The sequence below is a fragment of the Sturnira hondurensis genome, unplaced genomic scaffold (assembly GCF_014824575.4).
Source record: "Sturnira hondurensis isolate 20B ecotype Veracruz unplaced genomic scaffold, ASM1482457v3 Scaffold0004474, whole genome shotgun sequence".
In the NCBI taxonomy this organism is placed as follows: domain Eukaryota; kingdom Metazoa; phylum Chordata; class Mammalia; order Chiroptera; family Phyllostomidae; genus Sturnira; species Sturnira hondurensis.
Genome location: NW_028077105.1, coordinates 16,901,822 through 16,929,337, shown reverse-complemented (window position 1 = coordinate 16,929,337; position 27,516 = coordinate 16,901,822). Strand labels below are relative to the sequence as shown.

The following is a 27,516-nucleotide window of genomic DNA, read 5'->3' as shown; positions in this document are numbered from 1 at the left end:
GAATTGATGCTGAAAAAATCAGCAACACAAAGAAACCAAAAAGCACAGCCCAAGAAAGTCCCAGCAAGCCTGTTCTCCCTAGCCAATAGTCCAAAAAAGAGGAAGCCTAACAAGACAGAAAAAATTCAGACAGTAACCACCCTTCTCCAGCTAACCATCCAGAAAAAACTGCAGCCTAACTCCACCCATGCCAACAAAAGCCAAGTGGGGAGCCTAGATTTCCAACTTTGCCAACCTGTATCAAAACATCCCAGTAGCCCCACCGAGGTAGTGAAAAAGAAAACCAAGTATGGGGACAGAACTTTCACCCCTGTTGGGGAGTATGAAGTTCCACCCCCCACCATGCACTCACACTCAGGCTGGGTCAGAAGAGGCCTAACAGTCTGGATTCACCATCACCCAGCAACAAGGCTGCCCACACGTGCTGGTGAGAGCAATCACATGAAAAACCTAAACTGCCACCAACAACCCACAGTAAGGAGGTGCTTCCCTCTCAACCCCTTGGGTACCAATGGAGGCCAAGCAGAGAACCTGAACTCTGGCTCCACCTGACAGTGAGGAAACAGTGCCTCTCCCTCCTTCATATGCCAAAACATTAGCTAACAAAGTGAGCTAACAAAAAAAGGTTAAAATATATAAATACGCACTTATAAAAATTTTATGTTATGTTCACTTATACATAAATATGACGATTTATATTTACAAAACATGTAAAAATATATATATGTAGATAAACAAGCTATTATGTAGCAAATAAATTAAATCCAGAATTTCTTAACAATACAAAATTCTCCAACTTTCAACTAAAAAATGATGTCATAGAAAGAACTAGTACTGTAAGTTCTACAGTGAACAAAAAAAAGCAACAGATGTCAATACCAAAATAACAGAACAGTTACAATTCTCTGACAAGATTTTAAAGGAATCTTCATAAAACTACTGCAATGGACAATTACAAAAATACTGAAAACAATTGATCAGCAAAAATCAATTTTAAATCACAGTGAAAAAAAAAACATAAAGTAAAACAAAATAAAAATATTAGCACTGAAAAATACAATAATAGAAATAAAAGGCTCAGTGGATGGGCTCAACAATAGAACAGAGTAACCAAGGAAACATAGCAGTGATCTGGAGCAATAAAAATTACCCAGTGTGAACAATAAACAAAAAATAAAGGAAGAAAACAAACAGAGTATCAGTCACAGACATGAGGGCAATAAAAAAAGAATTATGGATTTGTACCATCAGAGTCCTGGAAAATAGAGGGAGAGACTAAGAAAGTACTCAAAGAAAATAATGGCTGAAAACTTCCCAAATTTGGCAAGAGTCATAAGCTTACAGACTCAAAAGAAGTCTGTAAATCCCAAACAGGATTAAACCGAAGAAATCCATCCAAAGACATGTGATATATAATTTCTGAAAAACTAAAAACGAAGAAAATATCTTTAAAGCACCAGAGAAAAATGACAGCAGATCTGTCATCAGAAACCATGGAAGCCAAAACGAAGTGGCACAACACTTCTCAAGTCCTGAAAGAACAGAAATGTCAAACGAAAATTGTATACACAATGATTCAGGAATGAAGGGGAGTCAAGACGTTCTCAGTTGAAAAACAACTAAGGTAATTCATCACAAGCAGATGCATCCCTCCCCCCAAAATGGCTAAGAAGTTCTCTAAAACAAAAGGAAATATTTAAAGGAAACGAAACATCACAAGATAAGGAAGAAGAAAGTAAGTAAAAATATGAGTAAACATAATAGGCTGTCTTCTATTGAGTTTCTTAAATTGTGTGACAGTTGAATAAAAATTATAACACTGTGTGATATGGTTAAAATATATGTATAGAAATAGTTGAAACAATTTTGCTATAAATGGAGGGTAAAGGGACGTAAAAGGAGGTAAGGTCTTCACTCAAACTGTCAAAATAAGTTATATACACATGAATTACATATATTACATATATACATTATATACAATGTAAAGTATTATATAATGTAACACCTTGAACAACCAATGGAAAAACTATGCACAGATACACTTAAAAATCCTATAGATAAAACTGAAAAAATGTTCAAGTTACCCAAACAGGAAAGCAAGAAAAGAAAGCAAACAGAAAACTTAATAATTACATTAACTGTAAATGGTCTACATATACCAATAAAAAATTAGAGACTGGCAGAACAGGGTGAAAACTGATTCAAGTATATTCTGTTATAAGTAACTTCAATATAATGATACAGACAGACAAATTCAAAGTAAAAAAGGAGAAAATATATACCATTTAAACATAAGCAAAGAAAGCAGGTATGGCTGTATAAATAGTAGACATCAGTACAAGGAAAATTACCGGAGACAGAAGAAGGACTTTATATAATAAAATAACAGCTAATCCAGCAATACATAGCAATCCTAAATGTATATGCATCAAACAAGAGCTATATTGGTGAATCAAAACTTCATAAAAATAAAAATAACACAACTCCCAAAGTATAGTTGGGACCTTTATAAACTCTTCTCTCAACAACTGACTGTACAACTAGAGAGAAAATTACCAAGAACATAGGAAAACTGAGTTCAAGATGGAGGCACGGGTAAACACGCTTCACCTCCTTGCACAACCACAGAAAGAATTACAACTACACTTCAAAACAAGTAACACCCAAAACTGTCAGAAAATTCCGCAGTTTGGAAGTTCAACAAGCAAGGATTGAAAGAAGCCACATTCATCCAGATGGGTAGGAGGGGCAGAGAGGGGCAGAGATACGGTGTGGCCTAGAGAGGCAGCGGTGGTGAGACAGGTGGTCCCACGTTCACATGTAGTGGATCGGGAGGGATATCTTGGGACCAAGCTATTCCAGCCCCAGGCCAGAACCTGCACAGCCCAGGGTTCCAGTGCCTCAAGAAGATAAGTCCCCATAACTTCTGGCTATAAAAACCAGTGGGGATTGGACAACAACTAGAAGGGCACCAGCTGTATACAGGGAGTAAGGGAAGTGACTGGAAACAGGGTGAGCACCGGGCAAACCTCCAGAAACCAGGCAGTGGCACTGTCCCCTCTAAGAGCCCTCTCCCCACACAGAGCTGCAAAGAGGTGAAGCAGGTTACCCACCCTAGCAATTGCCTAAGGCTCTGTCCCACACAATTTACAGGTGCCTTTTCTACAATAGGCCATGTCACTAAGACAGGGAATCAAAGCAGCTCTACCTAATACACAGAAACAGGGGGAGGCTGCCAAACTGAGGAAACAAAGAAATATGGACCAAATGAAAGAACAGAACAAAACTCCAGAAAAAGAACTAAATGAAACAGAGATAACCAACCCTCAGATCCAAAGTTCAAAACACTGGTGATCAGCATGTTCAAAGAACTCATTGAGTATGGCACGACAAAAAGGAAGAAATAAAGGTAATACTAAGTGAAATTTTTTAAAAAATCTGGAGGTAACCAACAGTGGAAAGGATGAAGCCAAGAATCAAATCAATGATTTGGAACATAAGCAAGAAAAAAATGATAACCAGAACAGTAAGAAGAAATAAGACTTCAAAAAAATGAGGCTAATGTAAGGAGCCTCTGGGACATCTCCAAATGCACCAACATCTGAATCACAGGGGAAAGAGTAAGAAACTGAACACATATTTGAAATAATAATGAAAGAAAACCTTCCTTCAGCATTAAAATGCTGAAGGTTAAAGATACATAGAGAGAATATTAAAAACAGCAAGAAAAAAGAGTTACATACAAAGGAGTTTCCATAAGACTGTCAGCTGATTTCTCAGAGAAACTTTGCAGAGAAGGAGGGACTGGCAAGAAGTATTCAGGTGATGAAAAGCAAGGACCTACAACCTAGATTACTCTATCCAGCAAAAATATCATTTAGAATGTAAGGGTTGACAACGTGCTTCCCAGATAAGATAAAGCTAAAGGAGTTCATCATTACCAAGCCCTTATTATAAGAAATATTAAAGGCATCTATTTAAGAAAAAGAAGATCAGAGCTATGAACATTAAAATGGCAACAAATTCACAACTATCAAAAACTGAACCTAAAAAAACAAGCTAAGCAAACAATCAGAACAGAAACAGAATCACAGGTATGGAAATCATTTGGGCAGTTATCAGCTGGGAGAAAAAAGGAGGAGAATGGGGAAGAATGAGGGAAAAGGGGCGGAGATCAAGAAGCACAATTAGTAGGTACAAAACAGACAGAGGAATGTTAAGAATAGTATAGGAAATGGAAAACCAGAGTTTATATGCATGACCCATGGACATAAACTAAGGGGAAATTGCTGGAGGGAATGGGGATACTGGGCAGAGGGGGGCAAAGGATGAAAAACTGGGACAACTGTAATAGTATAATGAATAAACTATATATTTCTTAAATATATAGAAAAACTCAACAATACCATCAACAAACAGGATCTCATACAGATTCTTTTCAAGTGCCCACAGAATGTATAGCAAATAGAACATATGCTGAGACTAAAATCAAACCTCAAGAAATTTAAAAGGTCTGAAATCAATGTGTGTTTCTGACCACAATGAACTCAAACTCGAAATTACTGAAAGACAACAGGAAAATCTCCAAACACTTCAAAACTAAACAAAGAACTACTATCGAAGGATCAAAGAGAAAGTCTCTAGCTAAATTTTTAAAAATGCAATGAAATGAATAAAAATGAAAACGAATTATCAAAATTTGTGGGACACAACAAAGCAAGGCTGAGAAACTTATAGCACTAAATCATATGTATCAAAAGAATAGCCCTGGCTGGTGTAGCTCAGTGGATTGAGCACAGGCTGCGAACCAAAGGGTCACTGGTTCAATTCCCAGACAGGGCAAATGCCTGGGTTGCAGGCTAGGTCCCCAGTGGGGAATGCATGAGAGGCAACCACACATTGATGTTTCTCTCCCTCCCTTCCCCTCTCCCTAAAGTAAATAAATAATTATTTATATATATAATTATATATATATATATAGAGAGAGAGAGAGAGGGAGGGAAAATTTTTGTTGCAAATCAATAATCTAATTTCCTACATTAAAACTTATTAGAAAAAGAGCAAAATAAACCTAAAGTAGAAAGAATATAATAAATAGCTAAAATCAAAATCAGAAAAAAAGAGAAAATTAATAAAACAAAGAGCTGATTCTTTGCAAAGATCAATAAAACTGACGAACTGCTACCAAGACCAAAAATTGCAAAAGAAAGATGATATGAAATACCAGTACCAGAAATGAAATGGGATTTCACTTCAAAGGCTGCAGATATCAAGGGAAGGAAGTAATGCTATGAACTCTACACACATAAATTCGACAACTTAAAGTGGACTACTTCCCCCATTTCCCCCCCAAAACTACCACACTCATCCAACTTCAAAGAGATCATCTGAATAGCCCTGTAACTATTTACAAATCAGATTATTTAAAATCTAGGAAAAAAGAAATCTTTAGGACCAGACGGTTTCACTAAAGAATTCTACCAAACACTGAAGAGGAAATAACACGACTCTATACAACCTCTTCCAGAAAATAGGAGGGAACACTTCCCGATTCATTTTATAATGCTAGTATTATACTGATATCAAAAAGACAAGACAGTACCCCCAAAAGAAAACTAAAGACCAATATCCCTTATGGATACACAACAAAAATCCTTTATAAAATATTAACATATAAAATTCATCAATATGTAGAAAGAATTATACACTATGATCAAGTGGAGTTGAAAGCTGACTCAAGTTGAAAAATCAAGCAATGAAATTGACTACCATGTGAACAAACCAAAAAAAAATCATATATCAATTGATACAGAAAAAGCATTTGCAAAATCCAACATTCATTCATTATTTTAAAAACTCTAAGCAAAGTGGGCCTGACTAGAGGGGAACTTCCTCAAATTGATAAATGGTATCTACAAAATACCTACAGCTAATAGCTGTTATACGGCTACTGAACAGTAAAAGAATGAGGTTTTTTTTTTATCTAAGATCAGAAAAAAGGCAAGGATGTCCACTCCTACTACTCGTATTCAGCAATGTGTTGGATGTCTTACCCACTGCAGTAAGTAAATGAAATAAAAGGCATACAGATCGGAAAGAAAAACATCCTTATTTACAGATGACATAACTGCCTGCAGAGAAAATCCCAAGCAATCTACCAAAAACCTCCTAGATTTAAAGAGTGAGTTCAGCAATGTCACAAAATACAAGACAAACATATAAAAATCAATTGTATTTCTATGTCATAACAATTAACTCATTGATACCAAAATCGGAGCTATAATGCCATCTACGATAACTCTCCCAAAATGAAATACTTAAGTATAAATCTAATGAAGCATGTACAGGACAAATATGCTGAAAACTACACAATACTAATGAATTAAATTAAAATCTAAATAAATGGAGAAACATACAGTGTTAATGAATGAAAGACTCAACAAAGATGTCAATTCTCCCCAAACATAGATATAATCAACAAAATTCCTATTAAAATCCCAGCAAGATATTTTGTAGATAGATATAGATAAAATCATTGTAAAACACATGTAGAAAACAAAGGAACTAGAATAGCTAAAACGAGTTTGAAAAAAAATTAAGTGGGAATAACTATTCTACCCGATTTTAAGCTTTACTGGGCAAAGAAAACGAACCTCGATCTAAGTCCACACCGCGCATAAAGGACAGCAGGTCTGGGCTTCCGACACGCTGCACATTTCAAGAAAAACGTGGGCCTTGTTCAGTTCCACACAGGTGACCTCTAAACCCTTGGAATATCCTGTCTAATGAGTGTCTTTGTTACTTTGGGTCACTCTATATAGTCTATACTAATAACTTGTTTATGGAGGGAGACTTGAGCCACGTGATATTACCTTGACCTCTCAAAAGCTAGAGATGAAAGTCATCCACACAGGTGGTCAGCCATGCCAACGTAACCAGCTCACAGTAAAAACCATGCACATCGAGGCTCAGGTGACCTTGCCTGGTTAGCAATACTCCACGTGTGCTGTCACACATCACTGCTGGGAGATAAACACTGTCCACACAACTCTACTGGGAGAGGCCAAATGAATGTTTAGGCCTGGTGTCTCCTGGACTCTGCCCTTTGCTTCTATTTTTCATGATTGAAATCTGTCTCCCTTTGTTGTAACAAAACCATACCCATCAGCATAAGAGCTTTTCTGAGTACTATGATTCTTTCTAGCAAATCACTGAACCTAAAAGTGGTCTTAGGGACACCTAAACACACACTTTTTATTTTTTAAAAAATTAACTCATAATGAATTACGGACTTAAATTAGAAATACAAAATAATAAAACTTCAGGAAAAAAAAAGAAAGAAATCTTCAAGACCTGGTTAATAGGCAAAGAGTTCTTAGGCTTGACCCCAATGCACAATCCATACGAAAAACCAATACAACACTTGACTTCACCCACTATTAGAGGATGAAAAGATAAGCTACAGAATAGAAGAAAATATTTGCAAACCACATGGCCAGCAAAGGATTAGTATCTAAAGTATATAAGGAACTCTCAAACGCAACAGTAAAATTAGGAAATAATCCAATTAGAACATGAACAAGACAGGAGGAGACACTTCACCAAAAAAATTAACGAATGGCAAATAAGCACGTGAAAAAATGTTCAACAGTATTAATCTTTCAAGAACTGCAAATTAAAACCACAGTAAGATATTACTTCATTCCTTTCAAATAAACTAAAATTTGAAAGCCATGAAATGCTAGCAAGGATGAAGAGAAAACTGGATTACTCATACTAAGCCGTTACTGATGTAAATGGAAAAGTCACTCTGGAAAATAGTGTGATGGTTTCCTTCAAAACTAAGCATGCAGGGGCCATATGCCCACCAACTGCACAGACATTTACCAGAGAGAAGAAAAAACAGTTCACATGAAATTCTGCACGTGAATGCTTATAGCAGCTTTATCCCTAATAGCAAATACCTAAAAATAATACAGGTATCATTCAATGGGTAAAAGGTTAAGCAAACTATGGTCTATTCAATACCACCACTGTTATATACATACTACTCGGCAATAAAAGGAATGAACTATTGATACACACAACATTTGGGATGAATCTCCAGTGAAAAACCCCACTTCCAAAGCACTAAATACTGTATGATTGCATTTACCCAGCATTCTTGAAGTGACAAACTTATAGAAATGGAGATTCGTGGTTTCCAAGAGTTAAGGAGGAGGGGAAAGTGAGTATGAGCAAGATTAGGTATTCTCTGGTGATGGAAATGTTTTGTATTTTGACAGTAGCAATGTCAATATCCTGGTTGTGATACTGTACTGTAGTTTTATAAGATATAACCATAGGGCAGGAGGTGTTCATAGAAGCTCTGTATTATTTCTTAAAATTGCATATGAATCTACAACTTATTTCAAATAAATAATTTAAAAAGTGAATGAAGGGAAAACTAATATGATCAGAGGGGTGATTTCATTTTGATATATAACAACACTGAACATCATTAAATATTCAAACACTACTTTTAAATTTCTTGGTTTGAAACAATAAAACACATCCCTTAAATGTTCTCAACTCAACCATCCTCTGAACAGTCATGTCGAAACACTAGGAGTCTTAGCTCACCTTCCACACTGTCAGAACAAGAAGTTCCGATGCCAGTGTCACCACTGTCGGAAGCTATACTGTGTCTCCGGATGTGGTTATTCCGATGGCTGGACGGAAGAGTTGTGGCCTGCCACAATGATTCGCTACCAGGTAACCATGCTGAAGAAGAATAATCTGGGCCTACGAAGAAAAAAGTGCAAATATTAACACCATTTCTATGAGTAGACAGAGAAGATAACTTTTCTTGATCTTATAAAAATACACGTTATATTCTGTCCAAATATTAAAATAGATCAATGGCATCTAAGATTCAACAAATAGAACTTACATATCGTACACACATATCAAGTCAATGCTGATTTAGCAGCTCCCTCTGGCTGAAGGACTCTGGTATCTGCATATAGATGTTTGAACTTTTAAATACATACTGCTCCCTTATTTAAAATGTCAAATTTATTATCTACCTAGCTGGAAACGTCAACACTACTCTAGAGTTTTTGATGGGTAGGCATCTGTGACCCCACACTCAGGCATTAGCTGAGAACCACAGCTCAGGTGAAGTCTAGCTGAACCACACTGCACAGCGATACAGGCAGAATATGCACATGAGGGGGTCAAACAAATCTGTTTTCTCCACAATATCCTAATCACTTAAAATTTAAAATTATATTGCACTGTTTTAATTGACTTTATTTCTTTGGTTATCTTTCGATAAATGTTTAACACCACAGCATCTTACTGGCTCTTTGCTCAAATTTTTCTTTTGAGTTAGATTAAATTATTATTATTTTTGCTAATTTGTACTATTCAATATCCTCTTGAATTTTATTCTCACTCTATTTTGCTTAATTTTGATTTTCCTTTTTTCTCATTTATCCATCCTTTTACTTTTTTGCTCACTTCCTTCTTTTATTTTCTATTATAATTCCGATCAAAGTATATCTATGGGCTAATGCCAGTCTGTGAACTATTTATCACTAGTTCATGAAAGTTCGGTGCAGAAATAAAGAATAAGAATTTAGAAATTTTTATAGTGATTTGAAAGAGCAATTTTAAATCTATTGAATTCGATATAAAACTATAGAAGCATGCATCTTTCTTACAGGCTCACAGAGTGATTCTCAAATTGGAGCCTGTAGACTTATTTGTGGAAGTTTAAAAGTTCTACATAAGAATTTTGGGCTTTTGTTTTAACAATTTTCTTAAAAACTTATAAGCACATTACAGGTGATCTGATGAGCGACCTTAAAGCAGATTATTTTCACCTAATATCAATGCCACTGCACCTGTATAGCTAGCTACCTTAAAATAGATTTATTATGGCAATTTTAATGCCCCCATTTGCATTTTATGTTTGCAATTGCCGTTGCTCATAAGTAAAGGGCAAATAACATACTGGGCGCTCATCATTACGATGTGACATGAGGTATCTTCAAAAAATATCCTGTCACCAGGCCTGCTCTAATTCTGGTCTATTACCTGTACACCAGTGACTTTTTAACTTTTTTTCATCTCATGGCATATATAAACTAAATACTAACATTCTGCAGCACACATACACACACAAAAAACATATTTTTTTGCCTATCTGACAAAAAATAGGTGTAATTTTGATTCATTCACACCAGGCAGGTACTGCTGTGTTAGCTATTACCCTTCTTTTATTTGACTGAGAAAAGAGGTCAGTGACCCTGACTAAAACAGCGAGGTGAATGCTTCAACACTTCTCGCAGCACACCAGTGTGCCGCAGCACTCCAGCGGACAATCACTGATCTACATGAAAATGTTGTCTTCAATCAGTTCCCCGGGCACTGCCCCATCTAAATGAACTCACAGTCCTGTCGGAACCACTAAGCGACAAGGGCAACCAGCCAACTGCTTTCTCTCCCAAGTGCACACCTATTAGTTGGAGAAATGCTTTTTTAAGATTACCCAGGAAATAGCATAAATAGTCTGAGAGCACAGTAAATAGCAACCAAAAGTAAGAAAAAATATCCAACCTTACTAATGAGAGAAATAAAAAAGAATAAAGTGTTTACATTTTTAAATACTCTATATTATATATAATATTTAATATCAGAAAATATTTTAAAAATTGATGTCAACCAGTACAGGAAATGTTCACATACTTTTGTGGACATATAAACTGATACTCATCTCTGGGTATATACCCAAGAGTAACAAAATCACTATCTCAAAGTGATCTCTGAATTCCCATCTTCAATGAAGCATTATTCACAATTAGCCAAGGTATACAGACAACCTGGGTGTCCAATGATGTCAGGGGATGGATAAAAAAACATATGAAGTATAAGTCTAAAAAAATACAGGGCAGGGCAAAAATAGGTTTACAACTGTCATTACACAGAACAGTTTATTCTTGTATTATTACATAGTAATTACTCTATCCTTTTCCATACAAACAACAGTAAACCTACTTTTGCTCCACCCTGTACCATCAGCCATAAGAGAAGGAAACTCTGCCACTGCAACAACATGGATGGACCTGGAAAGTGTTATACAAAGTGAAATAAGCCAGACAAGAAAAAGACAAATACTACATAGTATTACATATGTGGTATTAAAAAATGAAAGTCAAATTCACAAAGAGTAAAATGGTGGTTGCCAGGGTCTGGGGGTAGGGAGAACAGGAAGAGACTAGAAGGGGTACAAACTTTCAGTTACAAGATGATAAGTCTGAGAATCTAATATGATGTATATGATGACTATAGTTAATAAAACTGTTTTGTATACCTGAAATCTGCTGAGAGCAGAACTTAAGTGTTCTCACATTAAAAAAATGGTAAATAGCCCTGGCTGGTATAGATCAGTGGATTGAGCGTGGGCGCGAACCACATGATCACAGTTCGATTCCCAGTCAGGGCACATGCCTGGGTTGCAGGCCAGTTCCCAGCAGGGGACTCACGAGAGGCAACCATACATTGATGTTTCTCTCCTCTCCTTCCCTCTAAAGATAAATAAATTTTTTAAAAAAGGTAAATATATGAGGTGATGAATGTGTTAATTCTGGTGAGGATGCTTTCACAACATATAATTATATCAAATCATCACATTTACACTTTAATATATTATAATTTTATTTGTCAATTATATCTCAATAAAGCTAAAAAACAAAAAGAATCCAATGTTTGAAGGAGTGGAGTTATAGACAAAAGAATGTTCCTTAAGCAGTATTTCCAGTAAGAACCAATTACAAATAAATCTAAAAGGGACAGGGGAATAGAATTTTGCACATTAAAATAATGAAGAAGATACAAAAGTATAAAATGCTTATGCTGCCAATCTAAATAACAAGACAAAACTTCATGGGAAACTCACAAGTAACCTCACATTTCATATTGTCTAGGAATTCTCTTAACTTTTATTCTTACTGTTTCTAACTTAATACCACGCATCAACTGAAATTATCTTGTCTGTTCATGTATCTGTCCCTCTTTTACACTGTAGTAATACTCAAGGACCATGTGTTCCAGATCTTAGTGTTGCAGCCAGGATACACTAAAGATTCAAACAAACAACAAACACACAGAGCAACTGGAAAGAAATATAACAAAATACTACTAGCAGTATTTTCTAAATGGTAGGATTACTGGTAATTCCAATACCTTTAATGCTTTTATTTTTCTGGTAACTTATTTTTGCCAAATGATCCTATTTTTGCTAAACTTTTCCTTTAAAGGAGGCAAAACAATTCATTCAGGTTTCCCAAAATGACAATAACATAATAAAATGATAGAATTATCTGTATAATTTGATCTCCTCCAGCTTGAACTCAGATTTGTCCTAACCTTTAAATATGCTTTTTTAAAAGAGCTAAGAAATAAAATTTATTTGCACATTTTGCATTTAATTTTTTTCTTTTTCTATTCATATTTTGAAGGAGTTTCCCCTTTTATTTCATGGGTTTTTTAAAAATTTATTGTTGTTCAGTTATAGTTGGCCCATGCTTTTCCCCCTGCTCACCTCAATCCCATCCCCCTCAATCCCACAGTCAATCCCCGCTATTGTCCATGACCGTGAGTTCTCCATTTGTGTTCCATTGCTTAAATATGCTTCTTTAAAAATAAAAAAAGATCCAATATATTTTATGTACCTGGAATTCTGGTGATAATTAATATTTCCATGGATAACATAACATTTCAACCTTTATTTTAGATTGAGTGTGTTCATTCTGAGAATATATGTCTTGTCTCTATTCAAGTCAATCCAGAATCACAAAGCAGTAAGAACTAGCCATGAAGTATGCTCACCAGGTGATATAATAAGGAAAATTTTCTCACACAGTAGTTATGACTATGCTACTGAAATGAGAACTACTTAATTTCTAGATATGTGCTATGTACTTTTTTTTTAATCCTCACTAGCGGGTATTTTTTCACTGCTTTTAGAGAAAGAAGAGGGGAGAGAGGGAGAGAGAAAACAAGGGAGTGACAGAAAAAGAAACACTGATGTGACAGAGAAACATCAATTGGTTGCCTTCTCATACACACCCTGATCGGGGATTGAACCCACAACCTGGCTGTATGCTCTGACCGGAAATCGAACCCACAACATTCGGTTCAGGGGACAATGCTTCAACCAACTGAGCCACACTGGCCAGGGTGATCTGTGCTGTGCACTTAAAAAAAAATAAGGTTCATTGATCTCTGACAATTAAAGTCTTACCTAGGTCCTATCATATTAAAGCAACTGAATGATTGTGTAAAATCAGTTATCTCTAGAACAAAGAGCATTTCTGTAAGAATAGCGAGGATCCCAAGACAGCATACATTCACACTTCTCTTTGGAAGGCGGTATTTTACATTTTTAATATCAATTTTAATTCTTTTACACAGACTACTGAATGCCCCAGGATAACTCATTTTAAAAATTCACACTGAAAATATTGGAAGACTACATCAGAAAAGAAGTAATCTATTGTATTTTATTTTCTTTCCGAAGCTTTTTAAATGTGCCTGTAACTACACTTAGAATAGCAACTAATCTCATTTTTAATGACAACTCTAAACCAAAAGAAAATAAAAATAAGACCACTGACAAAGGAGATTTACACTTTTTCATTAAAAGCTGAATATATATACTAGAAATCATGAGTACAAAGTACAGTGTTTCTCAAAATGCAGGTTCTTTCCCATTCAACAGATTGAGACCAACCTTTTTAAATAGAAGAGAAGAGAACAGAACACCCAAAGCACACTAACCCATGTATGACATAGGGTGCCCGCATCTCACATTTCAACATCTGGGAAATATTAGCAAGTACACAGTACTTCTACACGGAGTTCAGAACCCAGGCCTCCAATTGCCTGATTCTACCATCAACAGAAATTTACCTACAACTGTAAAAGAAGGAATCCAGAGAATACAAAACAACAAACCTCTTAACTGACTCATACATCTAAATCAGTTCCTGTAACTTTTCAGTCCATTTCAGAGGCACTGATTGAGTGAGATCCGCTCCCTCCACCCCCAGTCACAGATCGTACCTTTTGGCTAGGTTGCCGCAAAGATCTCCTGCTGGACTAACTCTACGAGAGCCAGCCTCTACCCTACTATAGAATTTTCTTCTTAAAATCAAATATATTTGTCATTCTCCTGCTTACATAGTTACATAGGTCCGTGGGTTCCTTACCGCACTGTAAGTAAAACTCAAACTCATCAAGTTTGGCAAAGTTCTTCACCAATTAACAGCTTCATTTTCTAATACTTTGTAACTTTTACCTCCCCCATTCCAGGTCCCCTACAATCTCTCCAGCCACACAAACCTAATCACTACCTCTGAATAGATTAGGTTCTTTCGTGATACCAAGCTATTTCCCTTCTCTACCTACCGTCTTTAAGAGTTCCCGTACAGAATTAACTTGCGCTAAATGTTTTCTGATTCCTCCAGGTGGCATTAAATGACTACTACCATGTGCTCTCCCAATATATCATTCAAAATTCTTTAACAGCATTCACTAAATTAAATTAACCCATATGTACATGACTTTCTTCTCCAAAACCAAACTGGGAAAACTGAAAGACAACTTTTTTTTTCTTTTTTTAGTCTCTAACACAGAGCTGCATAGTTAGACAGGGTCTCAATAAATGCAGTCATTATTACCACTGAGTGCCCAATAAATGTCCGTGGTACAAAATTAAAATTTTGTAAGACTTATAATTAGATCTAAAAAATATTCTCCCATTTAGAAGAAGGCAAGGGTTTTTCCTGGTTGTTGTTGTTTGTTTATTTTTAAATCCAAGAGATTTTAAACTATCCCTTGAGCTCGTATGCTTTTAAGTTATCTATTTAAAGATCAGTAAATATTTCCAAAGCAGCTAAAAATATGCCAATAATTATAAGTGGTTTGAGGAGTTTATGACCAAAATTCTTAATAAATATGGAAAAAACAATGTCTAGTAGCGTCAAAATAAAAAAAGGCAATAAAAAAATTTAACAGAACATTAAAACACATTTTAAAATATTTATATTAATAGTAACTACCAAAAAAAGAAAAACCCAGGAAATCGTGTGCAACACTGGAGAATATCCAGCTACGATGGAAGGAACTTAATATAGGGATATCTACTTTCTTTATCTTAGTTCTCCATTCCATTTCATTACTGTTTCTCTCTGGAGCAACTGACTCCAATAGTCTTAATTATTTTCTTTTATTATAGAGTTAACAGAATAGCTCAGTGGAAAAAAACTGTGGACTATGAAATCAGGATGCCTGGGTTCGAGTTCTGTATCACCACTTATTAGTAATGAGTTCTTGAGTAACTCACTTAACCAATCTGTGCCTCAGTTTCTTCATACATAAAAGGAGAAAAGATGCTATACCTATTTTATAGCATTATTGTGATAATTAAATGAATCTGGTAAGATATTTTTAAAAAGTACCGGGCATAAAAATAGACACAGTGCAATGGAACAAAACAAAGGGCCCAGAAATAAACCCATACATAGTGAGTGGTCAATGAATTTACTACAAAGGTGCCAAGAATACACAATGGGGAAAGTATAGCCTCCCCAACACAAGGTGTTAGGAAAACTGGACAGGCACATGCGAAAGAATGAAACCGAACCTCTGCCTTACACCACACACAAAAATCAACTCAAAATGGAGTAAAAACTTGAACATCAGACCTGCAACCATGAAAGTCCTAAAAGAAAACACACCACGTAAGCTCCTTGCCACCAGTCTTGACAATGATTTTTTTAATTTGACACCAAAAACAAAGATAAACAAGTTTCACACTAAAAAGCTCCTACACAGAAAAAACAATCAAAAAATGAAAAGGCAACCTATGGAATGGGGGAAAACACCTGTAAATTACACATCTGATAAGAGGTTAATATCCAAAAAAATATGTAAGCAACTTACAATAGCAAAAGACCAAAAAAAAAAAACTGATTAAAATTTGGGCAGAGGTTCTGAACAGGTATTTTTTTCAAAAATATATAAATAGTCATCACGTACATGAAAGGTGCTCAATACCACTAATCATCAGGGAAATGCAAATCAAAACCACAATAACACATCACCTCACACTTGTCAGAATGGCTATTATGAAAATGTAATAACAAACACTGGCAAGGATGTAGAGAAAAGGAAACCCTTGCACGCTGTTGATGGAACTGTAAACTAACATAGGCACAGTGGAAAACAGCATGAAGGCTCCTCAAGAAACTAAAAATAGCCCTGGAGCATCATCCCCATACACCAAATGGTTCAATTCCCAGTCAGGACACATGCCTAAACTGTGGGTTCAACCCCAGTCAGGGTTTGTATGGGAAGCAACCAATCAATGTTTCTCTCTCACATTAATGTGTCTGTTTCTCTTTCTCCCCTTATTCCCTCCTCTCTTTCTGAAACCCATAAACATATCCTCGGGTGAGGAGGGTTTTTTCTTGTGTTTGGTTTTTGTTTTTTCCAAAAAAACTAAGAATAGAACTACTGTGTATATGATCCAGCAATCCCCACTTCAGAGTATGTATAACAAAATCACTACCTCAAAAAGATACCGCACCCGTGTTTTGTTGCATTATTTACAACAGCCAAGACATGGAAACAACCTAAGTTTCCATCACTGGATGAATGGATAAAGAAAAGATGGTGTTTATATACAATGGAATATTATTCAGCCATAAAAAAGGAAATCCTGTCATTTGTGGCAATATGGATGGGCCTTGAGGACAGTCTTATGCTAAGTTAACTATTCCAGACAGAGACAAATACCATATAAGCATACTTAAGTGTAAAATCTTTAAAATAAAAAAAACTCATGAAAACAGACTGGTGGTTGCCAAGGACAAGGGATGCAGGAAACGGGTAAAGGTGGTCAGAAAGTATAAACTGCCAGTTATAAATTCTGAGGATTAGTTTACAGCATGGTGACTACAGTTAACAAGACTGAATTATATACCTGAAAGCTGCTAAGAGTAAATCCTAGAAGTTTTCATCATAAGAAAAAATTATAACTATGTCTGGTGATATATGTTAACTAAACTTACTATAGTGATAATTTTGTAACACAGACATATATCAAATCATTATATTGTACACCTTAAACTAATACAAGGTTATGTATCAATTATATCTCAATCAAACTGGAACTGGCTTTCTTGCATTTAAGGATTTAAACTGAATTATAAGTAATCAACAGCTAATATTCTTTGCTTTCTAAATTTAAAAAAAAATCTGAAAGTTCATTCATTAACTACTGTAATTTTAAAAACATTATGACAAAAGGTATAAAACTATATTCTTCAGATGTGATTCTGAATTTTCTTATTTTCAATTCTAGTATAACAAGAAAGAGCTTTAAACTAAGGTCTGTTCGGGTTGAGGTTTAAATGACCTCAACTGAGAACAATGATCAGATGAGTAAATAAGTGGTTCACCTTTCACAGTAAAAGTATGAATTTAAACCAATAAATATTCACCAAGTACTCATTATATGAAACAAGAAACTCAACTGACAGGGTTAGGGTAGCAACCAACAGAGATAAAACTATCTCCTCCTATGAAAATTACATGCCTGCTGATTTCTGTGTGTGACAAGCCAAAGAGCACCATCATCTGGTTACATGAAATGCTGTATTCGAAGAGTATTTAGGTAGCTATGTGGAATGAGGACCTTGTACTTAATTTAGTTTCTCAGAGCTTTTGCTTGTTTATAAACTGGAAAAATAAGGTACAGTAAAAACTATTAAGTTTTTAAGGAAACCACCTGAAGCATAAGGAAGTATACCAAGTGGTATTCCAGAGGGGTTTACCTTTGCTTTTGACTGTAACTATTTAATAATATCAACTAATAGAAAAAATATGCTACATGGCAGCAAGTTATGCCAAAACAAAGGACTATCAGTACTCAGGAGGAAATGAAAATAAATTTTCCTAAATAATAAAGTTGTAAGACCTAACATGTTGCTTTTATATATGTGCCCATTGACCTCCAAAGGAAGCAGAGTAGGCTAAGTTTTATATCCCATATACGAGTAGATCATATGGTTCTTGACTTTCTGTCCAACTTATTTTGCTTAGCATAATATTCTCAATATCCATCCATGTTGTCACAAATGCCAGTATTTCATCTTTTCTTATGGCTGGGTTAGTATTCCATTGTACATAGGAGCATGCACCACATCATCTTCATGCAATCATCTATCAAAGGACACTTCGGTTGTTTCCACTTCATAACCACCATGAATAATGCTGCAACGTACAGAGGAGTGCATACATCTTTGCAATAAAGGTTCTCGAATTTCCAGGGTAGATCCCCAGAAGAGGGGGTTGCTAGGGGATCATAGAGGGGGTCATATGGTGACTCTATTCTTAATTTTTTGAGGAATCTCCACACTGTTTTCCATAGTGGCTCTACCAGTTCACATTCCCACCAGTAGTGAATGAGGGCTCCTTTTTCCCCACATCCTCTCCAACGCTTGTCATTACTTGACTTGTTGATAACAGCCATTCCAACAGGTATGAGGTGGTGTCTCATTATAGTTTTGACTTGCATTTCCCTAATAGCTGTTGAGCATCTTTCCATACATCTGTTGGCTATTTGTATGTCTTTTGGGGAGAAGTGTCTGTTAAGGTCCTCTGCCCACTTTTAATGGGATTATTTGTGATTTTTTCACAAATAATTATTTGTGAGTTGTATGAGTTCTCTGTATTTTTAGATATTAATTCCTTGTCAGAGCTATTGTTTGCAAGCATCTTCTCCCATCTGGTTGGCTGTCTTTTTGTATTGTTAGCAGTTTCTTTCACTGTGCAGAAGCTTTTTAGTTTGATACAGACCCACTCATTTATATTTGCTCTGATTTCCTTTGCCTTTGGGGTCAAATTTATAAAACCCTCTTTAAAACCAATGTCCATAAGTTTAGTACCTACGTTTTCTTCAATGTAATTTATTGTTTCAGGTCTTATATTTAGGTCCTTGATACATTTTAACTTAATTTTTAATGTTAATGAGGACAAACAGTAGTCTAAATTTCAACTTATTCTAGAGTATTTCAAAACTAACACTCGAAAATAAGTTGAGGAAATTTATAAATATCTCCCCAATATTAAAGAACTTAAATTCTAGTAAACTTTTCCGTCCATTATTCCTAAAATGAAATGGAATGGTCAGTATTAATGAAAAGCCTTGGGAAAAGCTTCAGTAATGCCATGGCAAGACACTGTACTTCTAATGACCAATAAACACACACTCTTCACCTCTGCAAGAGTGATGTAACCAACCCCTAAAAAACTTTAAACTTTGTATGAAATGTAGTGCAAATCTTTATCCAATTATCTTCCAAGAAGGATAAATAAAAACTGTAGTTCACTTCAGAACTCTGAACTTCAGTACTGAAAAGTAGCAACAATAAATCAATCAAATTTACTTTTAGGCATCTATGTAAAGATGACATAAAACAAGTTCCTGACCTTAGATTCATTCTCTTTAAATTTGAATTCTTACCAACTTATATTATTAGCATTACCCAGTGAAATCTTAAAACAATTTATCACAAAAGAAGCAAAAATAATTATAAAAGTATGGGTATCCCCTGCTTTTCAAAAGTTTGCTTTATGCCACTGGCTTTTACAAAACACCACTTACAATGGTTCAGCTACAACTCTGACTTTGTGATGGTGAAAAAGCAACATGCATAATACATACATGAGAAGAAAAATTTACACTAGTTCAGATGCCTTTACACTATTCAGTCCTCTAGTCAAGGCTCAGCCGCTGTCGAGTGGAAGGTACCCCAGGCAGCACTTACCCAGTTTTAAAGCTGAGCGTCCCAAGCAAACCCAGACATCTGGTCACTCTAGTTTGAAAAGTGGCACGGGAAAGCCATTCATCATTTACTGAGCACTTACACATCAATGTCTACTCAATAAAGTAAGACGACTGGATATGAGAACCTCTAATCTCTGCCAGTTTTAAATCTTAATGAGTCTCTCGCTGAAACTGGCCACTACACTGATCCATTCTCTTCTGACATCTCATGTGGCCTCCCAGAGGACAAAACTCCGAGGAGTGAGAGATCACTCCTTCCTTCATCAGCCTCCTCCCTTCTGCAACACCGCACCCTTCTGGTTCTACTCTTACCTTACAGGCTGCTCCTTCTCCAACTCTTGGGATGGTTCCTCTTCCCCTAAAGACCAGAACATTGTGTCCCACAGTTTGATCCTCTGCAGCCTTATCTATGGTCTCTGCTATCTCCTCTATACCCTCTCCATGTAATCAACTTTAAACACCGAATGCACACAGGTACCCCTCAAAATTCCTTCCTCCACCTCTCCCACCTCCCTGCTGAGCTCATTACTTGTATAACCAACTTCCTACTCAACTCTCACATGAACCTCTATAAAAGTGTCTCAAACTTCACATGGCCAAAATAGAACTCTTGATTTCACTTAACTTCCTCACACTCTTCCTCACCCCAGGAAATGACACCATTATCCATTACAATTACTGAAGCCAAAACTGAGATGCTATCTTTGACTCTCTTTCCCCTCATTTGCCACCTCCAAACTATCAGTAAATTCAGTCAGCTTTACTGCTCAAATATATTCCAAACCCATTCTCTTCTCTCTAAATCCAATCTAACCACTCTAATCCAAGCCATCATCTCTCACCTAATTACTGTAATGACCTATTAACCTGCTTCTCTACTGCTGTTTTTTTTTTTATCTTTAGAGGGGAAGAGAAAGAGAGGGGAGAGAAATGTCATAGTGTGGTTGCCTCTCATGCGTCCCCTACTGGCAACTGGCCTGCAACCCAGGCATGTGCCCTGACTGGGAATCGAACTGCGGTTGTTTGGTTCGCAGGCCAGTGCTCAATCCACTGAGCTACACAAGCCAAGGCTCTACTGCTGTTCTTTCCCCCGCCCCTCCACAATTTCTCTACCCACACCCCCCCAAAAGCCAGATGAGATATTTAAACACCAAGGATAAGGAATGTCTGCTCCATTCCCCCAGTATATAAAACAATGTGTCTCATAGTAGGCGCTCAACGTGTGCTGAGTGGAAGAATGGTCAGTCATCTCCTCATTCGCTCATGTAGAATAGAATCCAAACTTCATACACTGCCTTCCATCATCAGGCCCCCATCACCTCACATCCCTGCTTACTATGTTCCAGACTCTCTGGCTTTGACATTCCTCCAACTCCCCAAAGTCCCATCATGCAACTGCTTCTGTACCCCCTCTGCCGAAACACTCCTCCCCTCATGTCTGGCTCCCTCACATCATTCGGGTCTCAGTACTGCCACCTTCTCCCACAGGCCCTCCCTGGCCAGCCTACTCAGAGCAGACCTCTCTACACAACCTCTTCCACCTCACCCTATTTCCTTTTCCTGATCATACTTACCACTAGCTGAATTATCTTGGTGGTGGTTTATTTACAGACTGTTTATCCCCACTAGAATGCAAGCTTCTGCAGACCTTAGACCTTATCTTTCTGGTTCAGTGATGTATCCTTAGAGTCCAGTACAATGCCTATGACTCACAAACATTTACCAAGTGCTTATGTGCCAAGCACTATGCTAGGTAACAACAATGGATTTTTTAATTAAAAAAATAGAAAGTAGAAGTAAAATATTAGCATAAAGAACAATTTGATGTTCTTTTTTATGACAATCATTCTCGTTCTTAAAATAAACGACCTTATACAACAAATTCCTCTTTTTTAGAATATTATTTTGCCAGTGTAAAATATGAATATCCTTAAAGTGGTCACAATAATTAGTGTCTCACTATAGTTTTAGAAATTATGTAGATGACCATATTCTTCATTTTTTAAAAAAGATTTTACTTATTTACTTTTAGAGAGAGGTGAAGGGAGGGAAAAAGAAAGGGAGAGAAACAGCAATGTTCAAGAGACACATCAATCAGCTTGATTACCCGCCCCCCCCCCCGGTATACCCCCAACTGGGAACCTGCCCCAACCCAGGCAAGTGCCCCAACCAGGAATCGAACTAGCAAACCCTCAGCTCACAGGCTAACACTCAATCCACTGAGCCACACCAGCCAGGGCACATACTTCATTTTTTAACACAGAATTTGAGAAAAGTAATTAGGCTATGACTCAATAAAATACTACCCAGGAACCTTCACATCATCATCTTTTTCTCAGAGTACACATATAACACATTTCATCCAATCAGAAAAACCATGGCTCTGTAAAGCCTTTCTTTCTCAACATACAGAAATATTCACAACGTGACAAAAGAAGTTGTCAACTCACCATTTATTGCCTGGACTCATTTTATCCACTTCATTCAGGCCAAGAAGTGACAGTTTCAGTAACTAATCAAGTTCATTTCACAAAAGTCATCACTAGAGTTGAGACTGACCCCTCACCCACCAATGCCTATTTACTATAAAAGAACATGTCCACCTGAGTTCAGGAGAGTTACGTTTCATTGTTACCACAGTACTGTTAGGCCCACCTGATCAGACCTGCAGCAGAACATTTCAGCATTGGATGCAATCACACCCGTCACTACCACCCATTATGACACCTCCATTACCTATCGCAACACATCAACTAGGAAGAGGTAGATTTAAAAGCTGAAGGCACTGAACAAGTACCATTTCTTCAGATCATGTAAGTGTTTTCTGTAACATTTTACTTTTAGTGCACTTTAAACTGGCATATCCTACCTCCAAATAGTTTTAGGTTGAATATACTAATATTTTTAAATATGATTTATAAAAATGTACAAATTCAATACAATTAAGTATAAGTACCCAAAATATCACTATATCATACCAGATTTTTAACCCCTAAAGGAAATATATCCATCATTCATCCAAATTTGAAATTATTATACATTTTGAGTAATAAGGTATTCTCACACACAACCAAATACCTAAAAGACATACTACATGTTCTATTTAAAATGAGCTTTCTAATTACCTTGCCAATCCAACAGAAAAAATGAGTGTGGGGGGATTCACAGAAATCAGAAACCATTTACCTTATTCTCACTTATAATAGTTACTCAATAAAGCTGAAAAACTGTTGATAAAGCCAAAACAAAATTAAATCCTAAAGCAAAGGACAGTATTTTCCAAACCATGCCATTTTGTTTTTCCTGCTGTTACTGTAAAAAGAAAGTTTCCTCCAGTTTTTTAGAATACTGGTTCTATATTACCTTTGGTTTTCCCTTTAGTCTAGTTACATATCTGTATAAACAAACCAGTTTTCAGACACCTAGAATTAACCCACATATTGAGATAAACTCCTAAATATTAGAAATTATTTACTTGTCTGCCTTCACACTTTTGGCCCTCAGAGGACCAAAATGATTATTGATAAATCCAATTAGAAGGCTTGTTCCCTTTGTTTTCAGAAAAGCTCTAAAATCACTCAAGTTAGTCAAAAGATATACTGAACAATACTTTTTAAATATGAATTTTCTTTAAATTATCAGAAAGGAAAAAATCCCTACATGAATCAATCAGAGGTCACTATCTTGACCTTCACCATCTGCTCACTTGCTAAAAAAAAAACAAAGTTTTTCATGTAATGTATAATTTTTAAACAAAATAAAAATAATTTTAAATATTTGTTTATTCAAGAAGAAAATAAAGGAACATAAATAATTTCATCACTATAACTATAAAAGTAATCAATTATCAGCCTACAGCTGAAAAATATTTTATTGGAAAGTCATGTCCTGACTTACCAACAGTTTATCATTATTAAAGCTAAGATAAAATATATGCTCTGTAAAGAAATCTGTCCAAATTCCTCAAATTTGGGTAGTATTTATGAAGTGTCTTCTTCTACTACATTCTTTGCCACAGCAAAGGTTTAGAGACTGCACTACAGCTTCAAAGCTTCAGTTACTTATGTTCTAAGCATTATAATATTTTCTATCTCATAGTTCTAACAGTGGACAAATGGATACACTTTTTGGATGATATTATTCCTCCAAACCTGTTAATATTAAAAATTGTAAGTGGTTAAGTTACAAAGACATTAGAGATGGCTCTTGATATGCACAGATAATTGGAACCACTCCCTTCAGTCACTCAGGGATAAAGAAATGTCTTCTCACTCACTGAACTTAATTTTTTTTTATCCTTGTTCAGTTACAGTTGTCCCAATCCCCCACCCCAGCCCAGCACCCCGCCACTAACCCACAACTCATTGCTCTCCCCTGCCCAGCCCACCCCCCTTCCACAGTCAATCCCCGCCAGTTGTCCTTGTCCATGGGTCCTTTATACATGTTCCTTGGCTTAAGCATCAGAAACCTCTCAACTACTGTCTCCTCTTCTTAGAACAAATACTATACACTTTAGAGAAAATAACTCCCTACTTATATTTTTTACTATTATTTCTAAAAGTGTTGCATGACCTAATTTAATGAAATTATTTAACAAATCTAGCCATGGGTTTTGAAATATATGTATCTCTACATATAATACACAGCGTGGTGTCTACAGTTAACAATACTGTATTGTAAGGTTGAAATTTGCTAAGAGGGCAAATCTTGTGTTCTCACCACACACTCCATCCCCTGCCCCCAAAAGAAAAGGTAACTGTGAGGCAATGACTATGTTAAATAATACGATTCTGGATATCATTTCACAATGTACACACTGAAAAGATCAACTTGTACACCTTGAATATATATATATATATATATATACACAATTTCTATTTGTTATGCAACTTCATTATTTGACATTTATATCTGATAGTTTTTAAATAGCGGAAAATACTGCCAGTAAAAAAAGGAGGAAAAAAACCACTTCCAAACGCTGCTTCCGCTTTTTCGCTTTGAAAATAGCTTTGAAAAATTATACAAAAAAAGTCAGTTACACAAGTCGAGCCCAAACATCTTATGGAACAAGGTTACTCGATAGGAGTCCTAGAACCACCGAAACAGTAGGAAAAAAATTTATATACATATAGCGTTTTTTCCTGGATAAAGGGTTCACGTAACTTTCAGCTTCTCAAAGAGGTTCAAAATCCAATTAAGATTAAAGTGCCTGGAAGAACTGTCAACATCAAACAACTTGTCGCAGACTACCCTAACCTTATTTTTCATATCAAATTAGGTAAGATTTACCCAAATTTGGTGTCTCCTACACAACTTCTGAGCGATTCAGGCATGAAATGGCTGTCGGACACAAACATCTCCCTTCTTACACCCAAGGCGGTAAACCCCAAAATTTTCTTGAAGGAGGGAGAGGCAAAGGAATGCAAATGGGTTAACACCCTCGTTGTTCAAAGATCAATTGGCTCTCCATCCCCTTACTCCGAAGAGGGTTGCAGGGAGGTGCCCGGGTTTCAGTGTGGGGCTTATGTCCCCTCGGTGGTCACTTGCAGCGTTGGCATCACCAGCAGTCCCCTCCCGCCCCCAAATGAGCCCGAAAGCAGAGGCTGCAGGCGTAGGCGCAGAATTCTGACCGCGGCCCACAGAGGCGCGCCCCAAGACGCGCCGCTGCAGCAGGGACGCAGCGACCTTCCCGCCGGGGTCCCCGAGAGCCGGGTTATCCACGTCAGCCACACAACCCACGAGAGAGAGAGGAGCAGACGGACAACAAAGCCCAACTCAAAGAGGTCCCGAGAGCTTTAAGTTGGGACTGAGGGGCCGCGATACGGACGGACAGGGCCGGGAACGTGGCGCGCCAGATGTCAGCCCGCGGGGGTCGGGGTGCCGGCAGCCGGGAGGAAACGCTGCGGGTGGTCGGTCGCGCGGCGGCGTCGGGTAGACTGCTAGGAGAAGCCAGGCCTGGGGAGCGAGGGGAGCGGCGGCGGGGTCCGAAGCGCACAGATCGGCCCTGACCCCGACCTAGCCCAGGGACCGTCCCGTTACTTACCCGCTGGGAAGCTTCGGACTCTGCCCGGGCTGTCCCGGCCGCCGGCCTCCGGGACCAGAAAGCGCCCCCACATCGCGGGCGAGAAGGCCGGGTGGACTGGGGACGCCCGATTCCCCACGTTAGTCCTCCCCCACCTTCGCCTGCTGCTTCTTCGGCGGCGGAAACTTGTGCGGAGCCTGGGCCGCGGCGGCACCGGTGTGAGGGCGGGCTGGTTAACGGCTGCTCAGCGACGAGCGGAAAGCTCAGTGGCCAGATTCGCCGCGGCGGCGGCAGCGGCGGCTGCGGCTGCAGCTGCTGCCATAGCCGTGCGGGCTGGGCTTAAGGCCTGGGCAGGGGAAGCGATGGCTCCGCGGTGGCGGCGGCTCGGTTCCCGGCTGAGCCTAGGCTCAGCGGATCCGAGAGAAGCTACACCGCAGCAGGGCGGGGCAGGGCGGAGCTTGCGGGGCGTGGTCTGGGGCGCTTATATAAGGCGTGCGCGGCGCGAGAGGCGGGGACTGCGCAGGGCTCGTGGTGTGTATTCCCTAGGTTTTCCTTTGCTGGTGGAGAAAGGTTGGGTTGGACCTACTAGCTGCGCCCTTCTTTTCTTCCCCGTGTCCGCGCCCTGCGATAGGAGAAGGCGGTAACGTGGCCTGGCCCACCATCTTTCAGTAACCTCCTCCCTTGGGTAGCCCCTGAGGCCCTGCAGGACACTTCTCGAGAGAGACCTTGAAGACCTTCCTTCGCAGCACGATGGTTGAGATAAAGACTAATCTGGGAAGGGTTGAGGGACTCCCTACGTCAGCTGGGATTGAGTTTAAAATCATCAATCATGACAGGAACAGCGCTTATAGGTCACTGTGGGGGATGAAAAGACTGTTTTCTTCGCCTTGCAAATTCACGGTAGGGGGAGACAGGTGGTAAAATAGCTACAACATCGGGATATGCGCACTTATAAGCAGAGACCCAAGGGCAGTTAAGTACCCGAAGGAGAAAGTTAAAGGAGGGGCGGGAAACTTTAATCCAGTAGCCCACTGTTCCCGACAAGCAACCAAAAAGGAGTCAAAACGGCACCAGGGTTTGTAATGGGAAAGTAACTCGCTTTACCACTCACCCACTCACGCCTTCACGTCCTTGCCCCACCTTGCCAGTTCCCACCCTTCAGCTAAACTCAGAGTGCAGGAGCAGGCATCCTGAGAAGGGTGCAGCATTTTCCAATCTCCTCATTGACAATATTATAATGAGACATTTAGATACAAAATGGTTTATTTAATAAATATTAGTCGAACACTGTAGGAGGTAGACGATGCGCCTGTCAGATGAATCAGAAGTAAGCCACGAAGCAAGTCCCTCTGTTTAACAGACTTTGAGTCCAGTGAGGTTTTTTTCCTATTTTGGAAGTTTGCTAACAAAGGCCTTACATTTGTCTTTGAACACCCTATAATTGGGAAATACTGCTTCAAACTTCAGGAGGTTAAATTACATTTAGGTTAATGATCTACCATTTACACATTTGTGTTGTAATTTACCTAGTCGCAGTTTTATATTTAGTCTTCCTCTGGTAAATTTACACTTATTTCTCCAAATTATGAAC

General features: G+C 37.8%; 1 protein-coding gene across 2 annotated transcripts in view; it reads right to left on the bottom strand.

The window, feature by feature from the left end:
* Positions 1 to 26,347, bottom strand: part of CEP85L (centrosomal protein 85L) — a 133,897-nt gene extending 107,550 nt beyond the window's left edge. For both annotated transcript variants that reach the window (XM_037045860.1, XM_037045861.1), the window contains exons 1-2: positions 25,947 to 26,347; positions 8,623 to 8,784 (exon numbers count right to left, since the gene is read on the bottom strand). In XM_037045860.1, the coding sequence (XP_036901755.1) occupies positions 8,623 to 8,784; positions 25,947 to 26,019 (235 nt within the window). In that variant the 5' untranslated portion in view covers positions 26,020 to 26,347. The remainder of the gene's footprint in view (positions 1 to 8,622; positions 8,785 to 25,946) is intronic.
* Positions 26,348 to 27,516: the final 1,169 nt, after the last annotated feature.